Source organism: Diorhabda sublineata, chromosome 10 (assembly GCF_026230105.1).
Source record: "Diorhabda sublineata isolate icDioSubl1.1 chromosome 10, icDioSubl1.1, whole genome shotgun sequence".
NCBI classification, from domain to species: Eukaryota; Metazoa; Arthropoda; class Insecta; order Coleoptera; family Chrysomelidae; genus Diorhabda; species Diorhabda sublineata.
In genome coordinates, this window is record NC_079483.1 from 13,241,769 (window position 1) to 13,262,940 (window position 21,172).

The 21,172-nt window shown below is 29.9% G+C and overlaps 1 protein-coding gene across 1 annotated transcript; it reads right to left on the reverse strand.

Annotated features, from left to right (window-relative positions):
- Positions 1 to 340: 340 nt before the first annotated feature.
- On the reverse strand, positions 341 to 21,069 carry LOC130449720 (staphylococcal nuclease domain-containing protein 1). The gene is made up of 16 exons (XM_056787692.1): positions 20,911 to 21,069; positions 20,477 to 20,592; positions 20,070 to 20,212; positions 18,686 to 18,846; positions 16,901 to 17,071; positions 16,137 to 16,338; positions 15,628 to 15,765; positions 14,771 to 14,917; positions 12,753 to 12,936; positions 9,392 to 9,569; positions 7,419 to 7,557; positions 6,432 to 6,784; positions 5,655 to 5,898; positions 4,891 to 5,246; positions 4,516 to 4,624; positions 341 to 889 (listed from the first exon to the last, which is right to left on the reverse strand). Coding segments are annotated over exons 1-16 (2,697 nt in total). The 5' UTR covers positions 20,965 to 21,069; the 3' UTR covers positions 341 to 887.
- Between the last annotated feature and the right edge of the window lie 103 nt (positions 21,070 to 21,172).

Here is a 21,172-nt window from a genome sequence, read left to right on the forward strand (position 1 = left end):
TTTTGCTGCGAAGTTATTTTAAAACTGTGATATCTCCTAAGATAATTATCATACTTTTTTGTTTAAAATTGAATACTTCTGATGTGATGTACTGACTTCAATTAGAATTAATACCATATTTATAAGAACAACTTAGAAAATATTACATAAATTTAAATTACAATGTTATTCTGTGTTAACCTAAAAATATAAATATATGTTACTGAGTAATTTTTTTAACAATTGAGTTACATATGAGCCTTCAACTAACTAACAATATTTTCAGCTTTATAATGTTACTATAGATTTGTGGTCTCGTCTTGTAAAATTAAACAAATATCGATGCATCAGTGAGAAATAAATAAAAGACGTAACGATCAAAGTGATTTATTTGTAAACAGAGCCCATACCCTACATCATCTTCATTACCCAGAAAATTATAGTTGCAATACATAAGTAAATAACAATACAGAGCCTGTTCTAAATTTTGCCAATAAATGACAATCAGTCTAGTTACCAAATATCTTTTTAACATAAAAATTATGGAACTTTTTCATTTACTAATGATAAAAATATAGATAAATTACATATTGTATAAAGAATTTTCATAAAAAGTACATAAAACATGTAACCGATTCCAATCATTTCAAAATGCAGAGTAAAGTGTTACAAAAAATAACAATAAACGAATTGCTAGTAAAAAAAATTTACACCTAAAACATATTTCTTTACGTATCATAAGTAATAATAGTGTCAATTTAAAATATATCCTATAAAATTATGTATATTTTCTTTTATGTATATAGATTATATATGTGGAAGTTTGCTAATACAATCAATATGATTTGGAAGTTTATGAATCCACAATGTAGCTGGTTTGCTCTGATCAACTGGTCCCTCCACTTTATTTCTGAAATGCCAAGAAAAATTAATATACTTTATCAAAAAAGGTTGTTTTTTGTTATAGATAAGCATGTATCATTACAATTGATTCGATGTTTACAACATTAGAAGATTTATATACATATATTTTTATATACAAAGTGTGATGCGAAAAGTTTTAATTGAAACTAATGGCGGATTCAGTGTTAAAAATCTGTAATCAGGAAGCCGAAGCTTTTGTATGAAGCTGAGTTTAAATATAATGTCCAGAATGTGGCACAAAACAAAACGATTATTTAACGTCACCGAGGATTTCTTCTTCTTTTTGTCTAACGACATACAGCCAAGATCTGTGTTTACTTGTTATCAGCTTGTTTGAAGAATGTACCGTGAGTACATGAAGAACTACTTCATGCTCCTCAAAATTAGGAATAGGTGACTACAAATGGTAACAAATGTAGACTCTTCATCTCCTGTGGTGTACCCAGGACATCAAACAGGTCCCTTATAAAATTCTCTTGTCTTCTTTAATTGGCTGAATCATCCGCTTTTTCGTTTCCTGAGATACCTGAATGTCTTGGTACCTATTATAACTTGATGTCTTTTCCATTTTCATATTAGAATTAATTAGTTGTCTGATATATATAGTGATATTATCATTTTTGGTCATTATTTTGAAGCGGTTAATATTTGCAAGGCACTCATCGAATCCGAAACTGATTTAGCTTTTTCTATGTCTCCTTTGAAGTCTTGTATAATATTTCCATTCCGTACTTGTGGTCTTACTATACTATAGTCTTACTTACTATAGTTTCTGGTGAGAGTTCTCATCATAACGATTCCTGCATCTGCTTTCATACAGTTATTATTTATATGTTCTTTCAAAGTCCCATTCTATATTACTATTAGTATTAGCAATTGAAATCGCCAAGCCATGTTCAATCAATCATCCATTAACTTGTTGCAGTGCTTCATTCATACTATACTTTAGATGTTAAATATTAGAAGGTGAGTAAGTCAGTACAATATCATCTGGATACTGGACAACTTTAATAAATACAACGATTCACCATTTTCCTCAGTGTAGACATAAGAGGACTTAAAGGCGAGCCCTGTGGTAAACCCTTCATGGATTGTCTAGGACCAACTAACCTGCCAGAATTTGGGGATCTGATAAATAATTTCCTTTCTGTGAACATGTCTGTGATCAACAGAATTAAGTCTGCATTGATTTCCACTTCATTTAGATGTTGTGCTAGTTTATCCAAAAGAACATTATTATAGGCTGTAGAAATATCCAAAAATATGCATAACGTTCTTTTCTATTCAGTAAATGCAGTACACAACTTTAAAGCTAACTTTGTGAGGCATTCCATTACTCCTCATCCTTTTCTGAAGCCGATTTGTAAATAATTAAATATTCTATTGCCTTCTAAAGAGTGATATATTGTCATGCGTATTAAATTCTCTAGCATTTTACTTATTACAGTTATTATGACATTTAGCGACTTTTCCGGTTTTAGAATGGGTATTATTACAGATGTTTTCCATTGTTCAGTTAGGGTCACTTGTCCCTTGGTAACGTTGTTTTAAAAATATTAAGCAAGTTTTTGATGATGATCTCTGATAAATTGGTCAACATTGAATAAATTATATGATCTTTCTCTGGTTAGGTTAGGTTCTGGTTCTGAATACGATAATTTTCATCTACTGCAGCTAAAGCGCACATCAGTTGCAAAACAGTTTGGAGATTATCATATCATTATGGGTCTGGAAATAAGTATTTTCCCATGTATGTGGGAAGTCACACAAGCACGAAAAAATCTATTTCTAAACGTGTAAAGAACGATACTTTTTATTATACCTATGTAAAAACAACGCAAAAAATTATAAGGATTGAATTTTATTTCCAATGTAATCATAATACATCGTAACAGTACCAAACATGATTAACATTTCCATAGCAATGATACATTTATCATCAGCATCGTTTTATTGTCTGTCAGTTTAATACATGATAGTTCTAAAAAATGTAATCAGAAGAAAACCCATGTTCCTTAAAATATATTAGAGCTAGCTGCAAGCCAGTGCTGATTTGTTAGCAGCAAAAACCAGGTCGAGATATGAAGGGAAGTATCAACTTTTTATGGAATGGCGAGATCTCAAAAAAGGGAAAATTGTAAGTAGAAATATTTATTCTGTCGAAAAAGCCACAAAATGAAATGAAATTTTTGTTGTCTAGCTACAAAAGAAATTGCTAGCAAACACAAAATATCTAAAAACTATTGCTTTCTTGAAGCATCAGGCTGTAGGCTATATACTAAAAAAAGTCCAGTGTACGAACGGCAGATTAAATAATCGCATTTTTATGCGAAGCTTCATATAAACTATATCTACTGGCAAAAGTGATTCTAGTATTTGGGATCTTTGTCGCATGTCGAGGAGATGAATTAATACGTTTGACTTTAGACGAAGTAGGCTATTTATTGTTGTGTTTTTGCGAGATATCAAGTAGTTTTACCATTACAAATGAGAGATGTATATTCGAGCCCTGTGCACTTTACTGTAAATATGCAGATCTACGGCCTAAAAATATGAACAGCAGAAGATTATTTGTTGCATACCGAAATTGTAGGTGTTACGTTCAACATGTTGGATGCCATACTATCAGCTCTGTCCCAAAATTTGTTGCTAAATACCTGAAACCGAAAAATCCCGAACAGTATCAGAGAGTTTCAGGTAGGCCAGTTTTGTTATAAGCTATATCTCTCACTCTTCCAGAAGTCATACAAGCTATCTGGCTGGCAGTAGTGGTTCATTAGTGTGCATCTTAACTGTATAGGTAAAATACCAATTTTTCAAAACATTTTAAGAATTTTTTCTCTTATTATTTTTATTGAATTTTTTGCAACAAGAATCTATCATTGTCATATGCAGTAGCATATCTAAAAACTGGCTAACTTGAAATTCTTTTTTCCTGACGTTGCTAGCTCTCGTACCATTTAGTGGACATGGGCTAATGCTTTCCTCGGCAAACATGTTGGTGGAAAACGGCGCTGATTTGCTTACTCTCAAAAGACACGAAGGATGACTTCTTTCGACGTATCAGAGGGATATATAATAGAATCCATATAAAGAAAAATAGAAGTATCACAACAATTAATTAACACTTCTCACAAGCTCTGAGAGATACCATCGGGAAAATAAAAATATCTGCGAATCGTCTGCCTCAACATCTTTAGTTCTAAAGAATGAAATACCGAAGGGACTTTTGCAATGATACAAACTGTACAAAAAATGTTACTATGAATCCCAACGATTTCTGAATATATTACTTATGTTGTTTCCAGAAAATAAATAATTCTTTTTTCTTATAACTTTTTTATTATTAACACACGAAAAAAAATAGGAGATCGGGAAAAATTTTCCGTGCACTGTTCTGAATATGCCACCTTTATGTTTTTGTCAAAACAGATGAAAACCGGTTGTTTGCAGATAAGTATAATGAAACAATTACTACATTTATTTACAAAGAATCAAGAAAACGTACCATTAACCAGAATATTTAAAAGTTTGTCTTTAATTTCATTTTAAATGTACGATTTTCACTTCTGTTATGATGTTTACTAGTATTTCATTATGTACCATACTTACAATTGCCAAGTCCAAATTCCTTAGCATCAACCTCTGAGATGTCTCCATATTCCCAAATGTTGGCATGCTGTTTTTTCGCAATTTCCTGGGCCTCCTTGTAGCTTTCCAACTGTGAAGAAATTCATATAAAAAAAGACTGACATACGTTTCACAAAAATTGCTATTCATTTCTGTTACTCTCAGAACTATTTATATTATGATAAATAAATAAGAAAGAATCCTAGTTTAACTCTTGATTTCCTTTCCTAAATCAATGGACTTAAACCCCCTTTTTATCTGGTTTTTTGGTAATTTTTATATTTTTATACATATAAATACATCTAACTTTATAGTTATTTGTCAGAAAACACCTGAAACATAAAAAAAATGTCTTACCAATTTATTATGGCGTCTTCCTTTAACGTTTTCTACGATTAACAATCCTTCTTTTATAAGGTTTTTGACGATATCAGAATCAGAAGTTTTATCAGAATGCAATGAAGCGGCAGGAGGCGATCCAGGTTGTCTATACTCAACATTCAAATATAATTTACTAACAGCTGTATCTTCTTTGAGGTATTTTATTGCCGTTGATGCAAATTCTTCGTCTTTGGGCAGGACAACGAAGGGTAGGACATATTCAGTTGCAAAAGATTTTTCACTTATGTATGCGGCTGGTAAACTTGCTAGGCGGGTAGTGGGGAGAATTTCTTTGTTACCATAGTCAATGTAATGAACAGTAGCTTTTCCTCCTGAAACGAAATAATAATTAAGAACTTAAATAAAACTATATCATGAAAAACTATTTCCAGTTAAACAATTTAAAACTGAGAATTATGTGAGAATAAAATTATGTAGTTCATGTTTACTTGAAAGGTTGACTATTACTGCTTACATGTTAATATGCAGCCTTATATATATATATATATATATATATATATATATATATATATATATATATATATATATATATATATATATATATATATATAATCTCGAATAAGTCAAAAAGTATTGATTTTTCCAAAAAACTTCAGAAAGTAATCTGTGCTTAAAATGTTTTTCTTTTCTATATATTTCTACAGTTAGTTTAAACAAAAATATTACTATCCCTGGGGTGGTATTCATCCCCAGAATAAAAATACACACACAAAAATCACCTTGAACTTTTTCAACTTTAACTCTGTACCAATCATCATCTACTGTGAATTTAGCAGCGCAGATATCACCACGTTTGGGCGTGTAAGCACCGGGAAGAGGCGGATTAGCTTCAAATTCCTGCCGTAGTTTAGCAAACAACGCTTCCACTTTTGGTCCTTCAGAAATCCTTTGAACATAGAAATTACCTTCAGGTGTAACCTCTGTGACCACTACTTCTTCAAAGTTTATTTGGCGTTCAATTGGCTGAAAATTATTAAAAATAAGTTCAATATATCTAATGTCACCTATAAAGGTGTGATTTTGAAATATTTGAATATTTGAAATAATGGATCTGAAAGTAACAATTGTGACAATTTAGTTTGACACCATTGTTTTATCAGTGATAAAAAAAAACAAAACTTTTTGATATATTTATGTTTCTAAATCTTGTTGATTTTAGGTCTCTTCTGTTTCAGAATTAGTTTCTTCAATAATTTTTGAAAGAAAAATAAAATTTACGTTTCAAGTTTGCATCAAAATACATTTGATATTGACACTGACAATTTGTGTATTTATATTAATAAATAAATCAACTTAATCATTAATATCAAAATAAGAATAAAAACAAACTGGAACTTTGTTCTAATAAGAAAAATTAATTTTTCCTTAGTCCTTACACCACAAATATGTAGCAGTAATCAATAAGTAAGTAATTTATAGTTTTATTAGATTTTAGCTGATAGGTGATTCCCAGGTTATAGCTTTTGAAAAGTCCTCTTGAGTATTATAATACTTACCACTTTCTCTTCTTCTTGTTTTTCCTCTTTTTCTACCTCCACATAATTTTTCCATATTCTTAATTTCTGGGCTTTTGCACTGTCTTCTGCACTCTTTAGTAATGAAGCATATTGAGATTTTTCACCAGTGAAATGGACAGATGCAAAGCCTTCCTTTACCAAAGCGACTGACATATTTACGTTATCAACCCATAACCAACCAATAAAATTCCCAGCTTTATCATGTGTATCCACTTGAATTGATACTTCTCGTTGCATACATCTTTCTTTAGTGAAAAGCAAAGCTTCGTCTCCATAGGGCTCTCCAGGTGTATCAGTTGCTTGACGAGTTGCTCTTTGACAAGTAATGCCGCCTGCAATAAATTATGATATGATGTATCCTACATTATTTTCGACTCCAAGACATCCACTTCTAATGGAACATTTTGAATGTTAACCTTTTTGACGAATAAGCAGTTGTCGATAAAAAACCCATAAATACTTTGCTGAACAGCAGAAACTATACACTAATGAATTAGTTTTATCAAGTATTTTAAAATATAATTGAGAGTATTATGAAAATTTACTATGTTTAAAATTTATCTTACTTGGTGGGACAAAAAGTGAGTGAATAAATTAGAATTGAAAACACGTTATATTATAATGCATTATTACAATAAAAAATATTGATTTTTATGTTTATATATAAGTTTTTAGAAGTGTGAATTTCCTCGGTAAGGGATATTTGTATTATAGTATTCAAATAAAGAAACTAAAGCGAGTAGTTGAAGAAAAATAAGCTACTAGCTTTGTAGGCAAAATCTTTATAGGAAAGTATAAACAAAAATTCAATCTTAGAAAAACACACTATAAGTGAACACAAAGAAAACTCATGCAACAATGTTTTCTTATGTTTCTTTCTAGATTCAAAACATATCTAAAATATTATCGTCTTTTACTCTCATTAACTCTCTAGAGTCTCACAGTTTAGAATTTAATTATACATACCTAACAGAAAGGTACATAAACTGTTTGATTTGGGAATATACAACCTCAATCTTGAACCACTGGCAACAAACTCTACAATAGCATCTATTCTTTGAGCTCTTTGCAAAGCAGCAAGTTCTAATTTTGCTCTGGCTGCATCCTAAAAATGATTTTATTAATATTTGCATGTTTTATAAAGTTTCATCAGCCTAATGGATGGATATTTAAGATGAAAAAAATTGAGTTGGTACTATCAATAAGTTGGAATTATTGGAACCATTAGAAATTCATCTTCTGACATACTGGACCCACTGTTTACACTACAACTAGACCAATACTCACAATTACACTGTCTGGCGCGCATTTCTATAACCAAGTTATCGTCTTGACATATTGAAGGTAAACAGTTTACCTTTAGTCTCTGAAGACTATAACTTCTTTATCGAAACACTCGTCAGACATTGTAATTGTGTGATGGTGTAGTGGTCGTGTAAACAGTGTGTTCAAAGGATCAATGATTAGCAATCCTATTAAATAAACTTGGGCATCCGTGTGCAACTTTGTTGACAATATAGGTTAATAAGAACGTAGAAAGTTGAAATTTTATATTAATGTTGTATATTTGTATATCATTAAAAAATGGACTTATAATGATATAAAATCAAATTTGATTTTTCAGAATGAGGAAAAACTTACGTTGCACCTACTATTCAATACAAAATTCTGACTGGATGAATGTATTGTTTAAAAATTTTAATTGTACATTGAATATCAGAAATTCTACTTTTGGGTTTTGAGTTATGGCAACATTGATGTGAAAAGTTCAGTTCTGACATGAAATTTTTACAAATATTGCAGAAGGCCAACAGGTAAAATATATTTTGTTTTTATAACCGGGCTACCCAGATCTAACAATTTTAGGAATTATTTTTTGAGAAAATTATCACACAAATTTACACAGATCGTCCAAAGGAGAAAAAAACTTTGTGCAAGATTTTCAGAAGCACATGTACGTGAATAAAATGTAATATGAAGGTTGCTTACTTATGGCAACACTGAAGTGAATAGGTCAAATATAACGTTGCCATTATAAAGTTGGATATTTTTAATAGTGAATGTACTCTGTGTTGTCATATGTGTGCTATCAGATTTGTTTACAGATACTTGAAACTTTAATTTTGGCCACAAAATGGAATTAAATCGCGAACACTTTTGTACATTGATTTTCTATGACTAGGATTAAACCAACAACAGTGTACAGATCAACTCGCTTCGACTTTTGGTGATGAAGCACCATCTCCAGCCACCGTATTTCGTTGGTTCTCCAAATTCAAACATGGTCGCACTTTGCTACAGGATGAATTTCATGAAGATTGATCAAAATCGACTGTTATGCCAGAAAACATCAATGCTGTGCATAAATTGATTTCACATGATCGTTATTTGACATACCGTGAGATTGAGGAATACTTGGGCATTCGTTCAACTTGCATATATTAATATTGCATGAAAATTTGGCTGTCAAAAAGATTTGTTTGCTTTAGATACCGCAAAATTTGACAATCAGTCAAAAAAGCTCGTGTTGATTGATGCAAAGAATTCAATCGCGGTGCATCAAAAGACGTCTATAAGATCGGGATAGACGACAAATCATGGTCAATTTTAAATGGCACACTAGCATTTGTTTATCAGAATTGTTCGGAACCGCATGCAAAATTGTATTGATCTTAATGGAGAATATTTCGAAAAACAACTAAGCCATATTTATTTGTCTATTTCAAAACTTAAATAGCAAGCCTTGGTTCCAGCTAGATAGACCCTTATTCAATGTCCGACAGTACTTTCTCACAATATGTATTTACAAATAGGTGTAGTAATACTTGTATAAAACTCAATTCATCAATTTAAATGGCTTAAGAGGACAAATGATAATGTCTTTCAATATACAAAGCTTTACATTTAATGTAAAATGTATTCGATTTTATAAAACTTACAATTTCAATAACCCTCAGTGGAGGAGCATCTTTTTTACCATGGAGACCAACTTGAGATTTGCTAGCTTTGGCTTCGGCAGTCAACAATTCATCATAACGACAACTACGTTGATCGTCATCTTGTCGATATCTGACAACTGTTGCTAGACCCTTTGAAACTAGGGCTTCAGCAACATTCCTAAAACAAATAGTAAATATAAGAGACAACCATCAGCATGAAATACAATATCTTAACAAAAGTAATGTTGACAAGTTGAAGAATATCTAACTACAGTTGTCCATGTGTTTTTGTTTAAAACGGACAAATCAAAGAAATTTATATGTCTGAATTATGATAGTTTTATTTCAAAACAAATAGAATATGGTGCATTCACAAGGTAGTATGGATTTAAAATTTGAAGTATACGAAAATGTTTCAAAATTTTTATAGAGGGTACATATTTCACAACTTTCCACAGTAAATCGCTGAAAATTGGAACAACAAGGTATTAATTATACCAATCCACAAAAAAGGTCACCAGAAAGAATTCAATTACTACTGATGATTAGCACTTTCGCATATAATATACAATGTTCTGACAAAAATACTTATAAACAGAGAAGACCAATACCAAAAATGTTGGAGACGACATTGAATTTTTTATATAGGGTCATTGATTGGTATGATAAAAATTCAGTGAATTCTTCGTCCTTTGCGATATCAATTTGAAAATTTGAGAGATTAAATGTCATTTATGCGAATATGGAAAAGTTCTACCAACATACTTCTTCTTTTCTCTATACGTAAAATTATCAATTCTTGAGATATTTTGATTTTTCTTTGAAAAACAATGGTTACGTACATATATCTAATCATTTAATAATTGTGAGTAGCTATGATTTATTTGTCAGAAACTGACATTTTATCATTGCTATTTGGTAATGTAGAGGTTGAAATTACGCATACAAATAAATTACATGAATGAAACAATAAAAAGCTATCCTATTTGCTATAATATACATACACGTCTTGTTTACATTGATAACATTCCGTATTCTCTCAATCATGTCTTCCCTTGTTGTTGGAGGTATTTTGTACACTTCATTCTTAATGTGTTCCATTTTATTAATTGGGACTTCTTCCAATAGAAAGTAATCGTTTTATTACAAAATCCAAATAGATCTCAGCATTTCAATGTTTCTCAAAAAAATAGAGTTCTACTACATATTCCTCCCCACGCATTCAACGACCATCTAGTTTGACTATTGTTCACTATGTGACATGAATTAGTTAACACAAACATTTTTATTATTAGACGTAGCTTAATCATCAAATAGAACATAATTGAAAAAGCAAAGCAAAAAAAATGTACCAAACCATTAAATCAGTTATTGAGACATAAATCATAGCCAACCAATAATTAATTGTTAAATAATTAAATATGTGTACGTCATAATCATTGTTTTGAACAGAAAAATAAAAATATCCCAAGAGCTAATAATTTTAGGTATAAGGAATTATTGACGAAAAAAAGTATGTTGGTAGTACTTTTCGATTCACACATAAAATACAGGGTGATTCATTCGACAAAACCATGTTTAAGTAATTTGATTTACCCTGTATCTGATGGCCGCAAACGATCTTCATTCTTGAGTTTGTTTTACGGATATATTGAGAAATTCTCAGCATACTATTGAACTAAACAAAATTTCAGTGTCAAAATATTTTATTACTCAACATATTCTCCTCTTAATTGGATACATTTATTACAGCGAGCCTATAACGTAAGAGGTACATCTATTCCATATACAGTATACAGCAATCCATAACTGTAGAGATAGCCGAGGAGGAGAAACCAGTATATATATATATATATATATAAAAAATGAACAAAATTTTAAGTAACACAATGTACAAGTAGATAGTGTGGATGATTGTAATAGGTTATAATAATTTTATCATATGGAGTGTTTACAGATCATCAAAAATAAGGCTTCTGACTTTGTTAGGCGACTCCATGAAAACTTGGAAAAAACTAAATGAGCTGACAAACAGACAGAAGAAGAGTAATAATCAGAAGATGCGATTAATAAATAGAGACGGAGTATAAATTGTAGATGATACTAAAATAGCAGAAGAATTCAATACACATTTCTCGAGCATTGGACCTAAACTTGCATCAAATATTAAAAAACCTGAAAAAAATCAAATTATGAATCAGTGGAAGATGACAGACTTTAGAGAAATTAAGGAACTGAAAACAGTTTTGTAGTGCCACACCTTACATACTTACTACCATATTGGGGAAATCTGCCTAGGAAATCATTAAAAAAATTAGAGATTACAAAATAAGTGTATAAAAATAATCTACTCACTACCATATAGCACCTCCACTATAAATTTGTAAAGATACTCGGACATTTTAAATTTTGAGAAACGAAAACAGTTTGAACAAGTTAAGCTAATATATCAAATAAAAAATCGTCACCTAAAAAAAACAAACAGCTCTAGTGCAATTAAAAAACCGCCACTCTCACAATACAAGAAAGAAGTAAGAGCTAGTTAAAAAATTTGTAAGAACAAAACAAGTCCAAGACTCGCCTTTATAAAGAAGTATTAAAATCTACAACAGAATACCGCAGATAATAACAGAACAAGATGTGAAAAAAATGTGCTGTGACCCAAAAAGTTAACTCCTGAAAATAGACTTAAATATTTATTTACTAAATTATAAGAAATTTGTTAATTTGATTTTTATTTTTTGTTATATTTAAAATATTTTAGTTGCTTTGTTAAATTTTAGGCCCTGTTGCTAGAAGCATTGTATTATTTAGGGATCAGAAATAAAGATTTTGTGAAAAAAAAATCAATTATTCTAAAATAGGTGTATTTTAATCACAACTGATCTGGAGAATTTTGGATTGGACCATTCTGGAATAGATTATTCTCAATTGTATTGGTTTTAGTTGTAAATTCTTGAATTATTCATTGATTGTAGATTATGTAAGCTAAATTAAATTTGAGGAATAAATGATTTTGTATATTTGTCATTATCAGTATGAATACTAAATATACTAGCGTCCTATTTTCAAGTATTCAATTCAACAGCAAGCTCATCAAACAACCTAGGATTCATGAGGGTACTCAGATTGGTCTAGTAAAACTTACGACAATTTTAGGTAGTTTAATAAGAGTGACATAAAGAATTCGCAATTGGATGTTCTTGTTATTGACTAATTTATTTTTTTCTTCTTCATATAATCGCATTTTCGAATATTTTTTTATTGAAGCTTGATAAGTGTTCATTGTTTATTTTTTTTATTCTGATAATATTCTTTGCAGACTATGAATTTAGAAAGGTACCGAGATTATAACACTCACTTTCCTCCAATAGTAACAGTAGCACAAACTTTCTCAGGAAAACCTTCCCTTGCTTCTTGAACATAATCAATAACAACGTGTACTTTTTTTCCAATCAGTTTTTTTCTTAAATATTCTCTAGCTTCAAACATATACGGTATGTCATATAGAGGACGGAAACCTTTTGGTCTTGGAACTGGTTTACCTAAAATGCACAATTCATCATTTTTTTATTGATATCTCTCCATAACACGATTATGAACGTTCTCACTGATATTTCTGAATCCACGGTTTTTGTTTATGTTTATGAATTAAGTAATTGGTGTTTTGAATTGTACACCTAATTTATTTCTTAGAAAGAACCGTTGTTGATATTCCATTTAGTATGAATCAGTCGAACAAACAAAAAACAAATATTCATGAAGCTGAAGAAATTTTAAAAGGTGAAAATTTCTTAGCAATTAATACTTTAACCCCGTTATTTTAGAGATGAGACTAGAAAAATACAAGTGGGTACTGAAACTGTGTTTGTCTGTGTTAGCTGCCCTTTTTCTCCTCAACATAGGCGTTTACATATGCGATAACGCTTTCGGTAAACAGTATAATTTAGCAGAAATAGCATTATAGTTTGTTAACAAACAGATGAAAATAGTGTGCTCAAAATTTCTGACCCTATATTTTATAAAAAGAACCTTAATTCACTTTAAAAAATTATTTTATGAACACTCATATCCTTCATACATTTTGAAACGAATTTTACCTAATACATCTGACACTGACTTCCACATCAGCCGAGAAAACATTACTAGTTCTGACACTGCATTCTTACCTATTAATACACACCCTTATCATATATAAAATCATTTACTCCTAACCTTTCAGCAATCTTAAAAAAAATAATTCGAAGATAGCTTACAAACAAAATTTGATACTTCCATGTGAATTTACTAAAATCAAATATAAACACTAACCAATAAATTGCCTAGCATGGTTTATGACATTCCTTGATTAAATTGTGATAAGTTCATTTGTCAATCTGAGAAGTCACTTACCAATCGAATAACTTCCCACAAAAGTGATAGCAAATTATATTCAGTTAGGTGTTCTTAGCGTCATGTTTTGTATGAAGGCCATTCTATGAATTATGAATCTGCCGAAGTTTTGACAACTGAGAATAACTACTAAATCGCCTATTTTTAGAACAACATATATTGCCCAAAATGATCAATGTATTCATACAAAACTTATTGAAATAATAGTGTAATCTATACATATCTTTTAGATTTTTGAAAAACAAATTCGGTAACCTAATCAACTAACCTCACTTAACCAATAAATTCAACTTCACTTATAACGACCCACCCCATAAAAATTTAATATTATTCATCATCCAACCAAAGAGGTTGAAGGATTTCTTGAATATTCAAATTCCATAATGTATAATAAATGAGTACAATATCACATCCATGGAAGAAGTCAATGTGATAATACAAAAATAATTGATCAACATTAACACAGACAAGGAAGTTAAGCAGAAGTTTAACCAAATCTATTAGAAGTTCTGTTTGTGGCACAAATTGAAACAAAGTGGATCATTGCTGAAAAATAGCTAAGCCATTATCATACCTAGTTGAAAAAGTGTTTGTTACAAGCATTTTGACAAAACAAAATTAACAACCAATGAAATTTAATGCTCTATCTCACCAATATAGAACCATTTTTAGCAAAATTAGTGGAAAATCTCTCAATAATCATCGATTGCACTCGATGTTTTGTGAATTTTATGTTTAGACATGTGTATGGGGATTTTAGTTGTTCCTTCTTTTATTATATTTAAAACCTAGTATTTGGAAACTTACAATTAACTATTGCCCACTCTGCTCATTATTCATATACCATAAAAGATATGCTGTCGTTTTTAATAAAAATAATAAATATTTGCAGTTTATATTGTGTTATACTCGACTTTTCTATTTCCAAATTAAAGTTTCTTTTAATGAAATAATTCAAACATGAAATGATTACAAATTCTCACGAACCTTCATCATCATTTGCTCTACCTGGTTCCTTGGGAGCACGAATACTAGCTAAGAAAACTTTTTTGTAGTCTCCATTGGGCATTTTAAGGACAATTGCATCTCCGTTATTTATTTCGCTTACAACAGCAGTAAATTCCTTTTCTTTACCTAAAAAACATCAAGATTGATAAATTCCAAAGTCATGTATGTATTATTGAGTGGGACAAAGCCTTATCTTGAATGAAAAGCAGAAAATGCAGATCGAATGCTTTTGTCAAACGAAGCCAAGAACACTGTAACATATTATAAAGAAAGTATTTATTAAGTAATCTGGAAACATAGAAAATATAATTTCCAGCAAATTTTTTTCTTACTCATCATATACTTCTTCACAAAATATCATTAACCTAAAATCAGCTTAAATTGATAATTGAAAATTGTTTAATTAATTAGCAAAGCAGAAAAGTTTTTAAGTCCTTTTTATACATATTTCACACTGATAAATTAAGAATCTGAAAATGAATTTCAATAGAATTTTTTCATTGTGTTGTTAGAAAATATTATCTTTGAAAAAATGGGGGCCTTGTGGAAGACTGGTAGACAGTGCACAGGGGAGTGCACTATATTTTTTGATCTCACTTCGTACATAAAATGAGCACAAATTTTAGTATTTTCAAGTGCAACAATTTAAAAAACCTGGGTGCATAACTGAAACTCTACGATTAAGAATATAGGGAAGTTTAAGCATAGTATAGTTGTGAAATAAAAAAAAATCTATTTCTGAATTGTTATAAATTAATAAAATCTTAATATTTCAAGATTTACGTTATATATAACTGAAATTGACAATGTAGAATTCTTTAAATTGAAAATATTACCTGTGATCTTCGGCATAGTGGGTACAAAATCTTTCCACAATCTCCTACGAGCTTCTTTAGCCTGCTTTTCAGCGGCCCTTAACTTTTCTGAGCTACTTTTCATCAACATGATTGACCAATCAACGCATTTGGCTAAACCTAAACGATAGATGTTAAGAGTTAATATTTTTTGGAGTGAGCAAGATGAAGTTTGTAATTGTTGTTGATTTATATTCTTACAAATTTTCATAAATAAATTGATATTTTATAGACATAAAAAAATACTTTAAATTTAAATTTATAATTTAAAACTAAGAACAAAAATTAAAATAATGCAAAAATAATAATCTGCTTTCTTATAGAAACAAATATACCTTACTTGGACAAAGAATTAGTTCTAATAAATGTCAACATTACTATAAAATATAATTGATAATTATTCTATAAATTTATTGTTTAGGAATGTTTTATTAGCAACAATCAGTATAAATTTAAAATAATAATTATTATGAAAGTACACACAAACAAACCTTCTTTGAGTAAAAGTTCAGCTATGTTGCCCTTGGGATGGATAATGGTACCAATGAAATTGTTATTGTTGACTGCTTCTAGCACGATTTCTACATCTCTCTGAAGAAGACGAAGTTCAACAAAATAACGAGCTTCTTCGGCATATTCTACTTTGGCTAAGGGATCTCGTTTGCCGTTTGCATCTAATTTGAAGCCAGGACACTGAAATGATGTAATATTGAGTTAATCAAAACATAGCAAAAATCATTAAATCTCTAGAAATTTCTAGTGTGCAGCAGCTCTCTCAACAGTGTAGTAAAATCTGAGTCGTTGGTGAAAATGAATATTGTAAATCTGGTATAGCTGCATATTTCACCAAGAAAGGCTAACCATTAAACTTCGGAGACAGAGAACTTTGTTGAAGAAAATAACGGATGTTTATTGAATCACAAATATGACCAAAAAGTCAAAAGTAGTGCATGTAAGCCAACTAGCTAAAGACATCCTAAGAGGATGATAAGATTGTTGGTAATGATTCAGCACACTGTGACAACCACAAAGCAAGATAAAATCGTAGGAGCAATTTAAGTTGAACTTTTGGGAGAAAAATTGCTTTATTCACTGGCCTATAATAAATGTGGAAAGAAATAGATAGATCAGATTTTGAAAATTGAGAAAGTTGCGATTTATGTCTATTTTAGACTTATATATTTTGATTTCAGAATTCTGTAACTAGATAATTAATAACAATTAAATTTTTCTCTGAAACCAAAACAATACTTACTCTGATTCCAGATATCATCAATGTGATGTAATAAAAATCGGGTAAAAGAAAAGCTCGTACTGTAGATCCATCACGTACGTGTTCAATAATAGCTTTTATTGGTTTAAACTGCAATTGGTCAACCAAATCTTTAGGTTCTTCTATTACCCATTTGATATCACGTACATGTTCCTGTTGAATAAAATGAGTTATTTGGGATTTTATTTTGAACTATATTTTCAATTCAAGAATATACATTTTATTTTTAAATGAAGATAACAAATAAACATTTTCTTTTAATCCCATTTAATTATTAAGTTCTTTCTTCAGTTTTTAGGGATTGTCATGGAGTAATCATGATTGATTTTTTAGATAAGGGTAGAATAATAACTGGAGATTACTATTCGACATTACTGACCACTCTACAGTCAAAAATTAAAGAGTAATAACACAGAAAGCTATCCAAAGGTGTTTTTTTCTTGCAGGGCAAAGTCCCTGCACATAAATCTCATGTTGTCATACATAAAATTAGTGATTTAGGGTTTGAATTACTAGAACACACCCCTTATTCACCAGATTTGGCTCCGTACGACTATTATCTCTTTCCTCAACTGAAAAAAGTTTATAAGGTCGTAAATTTTCTTCCAACACAGGGAGGTAAAAAAAGCTGGATGTCTGATTTTCAGAGCAAGAAAAAACATTTTTTTTAAAGGTCTAGAGACATTGCAGGTTGGCTTCAATAAATGTATCCAATTAAAATGAGAATAATATGTTGATTAATAAAATATTTATATTTACTTGTAACAGCACTTATGCAATTCATCAGAAGAGTCAAAATCATGAATATCAACATAAATCTTATGCTAAAAGAAGAAAATAAAAAATATAAACGTTTTACAATATGAACGTCTAGTAGATATGTTTATTATATAAAATTTTAAACCTAGGAGATGTCTTCGTTTTTGACCAACGATTTTGAAATGTGCAAAATTATTTGAAAATTAGGGATTATGTAGTATCAGTACTGGCTTTAAAAGGAAACCATAAACAACTAACTACAGAAGAATACAATTAATCCCGTCTTCATGAAATTGGAACCTTATATAAAATCGCAACATTTTTACTCAACCAATTTGGAAAACCTGTTACTGTAAATAGTGAGTTGTCATTAAAAATGATTGATTATATGAAAAGCTTTGAAGAACATGCCATGATTTATCTGACTTTCTACAATTCAATGAAACTCAGTTGAAATTTCCTGGATCATATCAATACAACCAAGTAATTGCCTAGCTTGCTGAAATACTGAATCTCGACGGCACGCTTAGTATAGATTTTGTTAAAGACCAATTGAACATCTTCAAACTACGAAATATAACACGAAAGTCATATAAATGTCTTGTAGAATATATGTAGAATGTCCGTATGAACGTCACACGGTAGGATGTTACTGCTATTTCACTGCGACATTTTATTACTTTTCATTAGAATAATATCCATCCTATATATTCTTTGTCCAGCTGAAAAACTTATCTCTTAAAATATGTGAAATTTCGGAGTACAAAAATTTTGGATTTGCAATATTTTGTTATATAAATTACTGTGAAGATTTAAAAATATCTTAAATCACACTTTTTTAGCGCATCCAACGTTTGTAAATAATCAATTTTATGTTGTAAGAGAATTTTTTTTTAAATTGGTATATGGTATTAACAATATATGTTTTAATTTACTTGAACCATTACATAAACGAAAATGTCTGGTGTGAAATTTGTTTTTAATATTTACATATTTAGTTATACTTACTGATGGAGGTGCACCACCCCACATGCCTTTTCCAGCACTTTTAGCAGCCTCTTGTAATTCCAATAGACGGACTTGTTCAGGTGTTGGCCTTGCAGCATCTCTAACAGTAACAAGACCCTCAGACACCAATGTCTCTGTTATGTTTTCTGCGGTATTGAAATCTAAAATAATAATAAATATACAAATCTTTGAAATAATTCTCTCATTTTATTATCGACCAATAGCCATGTATCAGCAACTATGACATTAAAAAATAATTAAGAAGCTAATGTTTTTTATTTTAGACATATTTTGATCAATTCAAAATTCTCAGGAAATTCTTTCACGAGATACTTTTGATACTATTTCGCCAATTATCTTGTTTTAGTTGAGCTCTGAAGAAACCAACATAATAATTGCTATGTATCTTTTATATGAAAAAAAATTGATTGTAAGAGATAACTGAAACAATTTTTTGTTGAAGTTTTTATCAGAAAGTAGAAGAAAACTTTCTATAGCCATAAAACATTGTGACTGGGGATACTATCATTTCACTATCATTGGCTATGCATGCACTTTTGAATTTGCTTAAAATACAGTTTTGTTGACGTATTCATCTCTGAACTAGTTGGTCTGACCATTACTAAGAAAACTTTTAAATTGAGGTTCAATTGAAGTTGAACATATCAAATGTTTTGAAGTCTGTGATTTGAAAAAAGTGAACCCATCGTATTTAATTAAAACTTAGGTAGGTTGAGGATTGGTCCTCTAAATTCAAAATGATTTCATTTTTCAACAATAAGCTATAAAAATAGGATAAAACATAAATTATTGTATTTTTTACAAAATTATAATTTCAACCTTGCACAATGTGGTTGTTCAAGTTTTGCAGAGAATACACATATAAATATTTGTTTGTATTTGTCTATTTCTTAAGTAATAACCCTCGTATTTTGATATATTTTGTTAATTTCATTATTAGCTAATTCCATCCACTTCTTTCATTAAATATTGATACTACTTAAAATATTATTTTTTCCAATGGTATTTCTTTAAATATAATATATAACTCTAGATTTTACTGGTGTATTTTCAAATTTTTAATCACTTATACTGTATAATCTGTATTTGTTTTATCTCTAATTAAAGGAAGAAACAGTTACACAATTAGAAAATGAATAGATCCAAAAGAAAAATGACTGAAACTGACAAAAAAATTATAATAAAAAGATTTAAATCTTTAATCCGATCCAATAAAGATTATATATGAGTTGTAGCAAATATGCTTGATATTATAATTACCTAACCTAACCAACCATGAAAAAATTTCGTCTAAAATGATTTTTGTGGATGAAGAATCTATCATTTAGACATTTTATACATTATATGAATGGTAAAAACTCACCTTTTCCCAAATAAACAACTCCATATTCACGGACAGCATTTGGTGGTTTTTCAAAAGTAAAGAATACTTCTTCTCCAATGAGTTTTTTACGTAGAAATTCTCTCGCTTCCCAAGCCCACGGTTCATCTTTGGTTGTTTCACCACTAAAATAATACAAAAAAAGGCCCAATGAGATATCAATACACAAATACATAACACAAAAATGAAACCTAATAATGTACAGTGGTTGATCACAAGCATAATTTAGAAAAAAAAATAATACAAGATGAAATTAATATTGTCCATAAAGGATATCAGTGAAAAATGCATTTGTAGTTAAAACTAATGTATTGTATTGAATATTGTATATTGGTTTGAATATAACCAATACCAATTAGTAATAAACTACAAATGTCATAAATTCTTACATGTCTCCAGCACGTCTAGCCAATTTTGGGGCTGTTATACTAGAAAAATTTATTTGTTTTTCTGGTGGAGGTGCTCCAGATTGTGCTCGAATTATGACAGAATCCCCGGAGAGAATCTACAATAAAAACAAATTAGTATTATTCATATTTTTCATTAAAATTTTGGTAATAATGCCAACTCATATTACTTATAACCTATAAAAATTTCATGAACATATTGACTAAAGAATAATCTAATTTACTATGATATGTTTTCAATAGAAAACTAGTTTACATTAACAAGTTTTGGGTAATCCATATGCCGAAATTGTGCCAACTGGGCAACATAGATACTTCTAGTTAATTTTAAATTTGTATTCCATTATAGCTAATTGAAATATTTTAATGAACATATGGAATTATTCCTTAGTTTAAATTAAATTTGTACTTGTTACCTGTTTTATAATTCCGCGTATGGGTTTAATTGTAGTCGTTTGTTGGGTCGTCATCGTGGATATAATCGGTGAAATGAAAGAGGAATGAAAAATTTTGACATCTCAGTAAAACGTCAGCATCACGTGACCACACGATTGATAGCTAACTGAAGTTAGGGACAAATACTTTGTTACACTTTCATGGCAATTTGGTTTAGAATAATTTATATTATTGGTTCCTCCACTATCTGTATTTTACCATAGTTCGATTTTTGTTAGACAA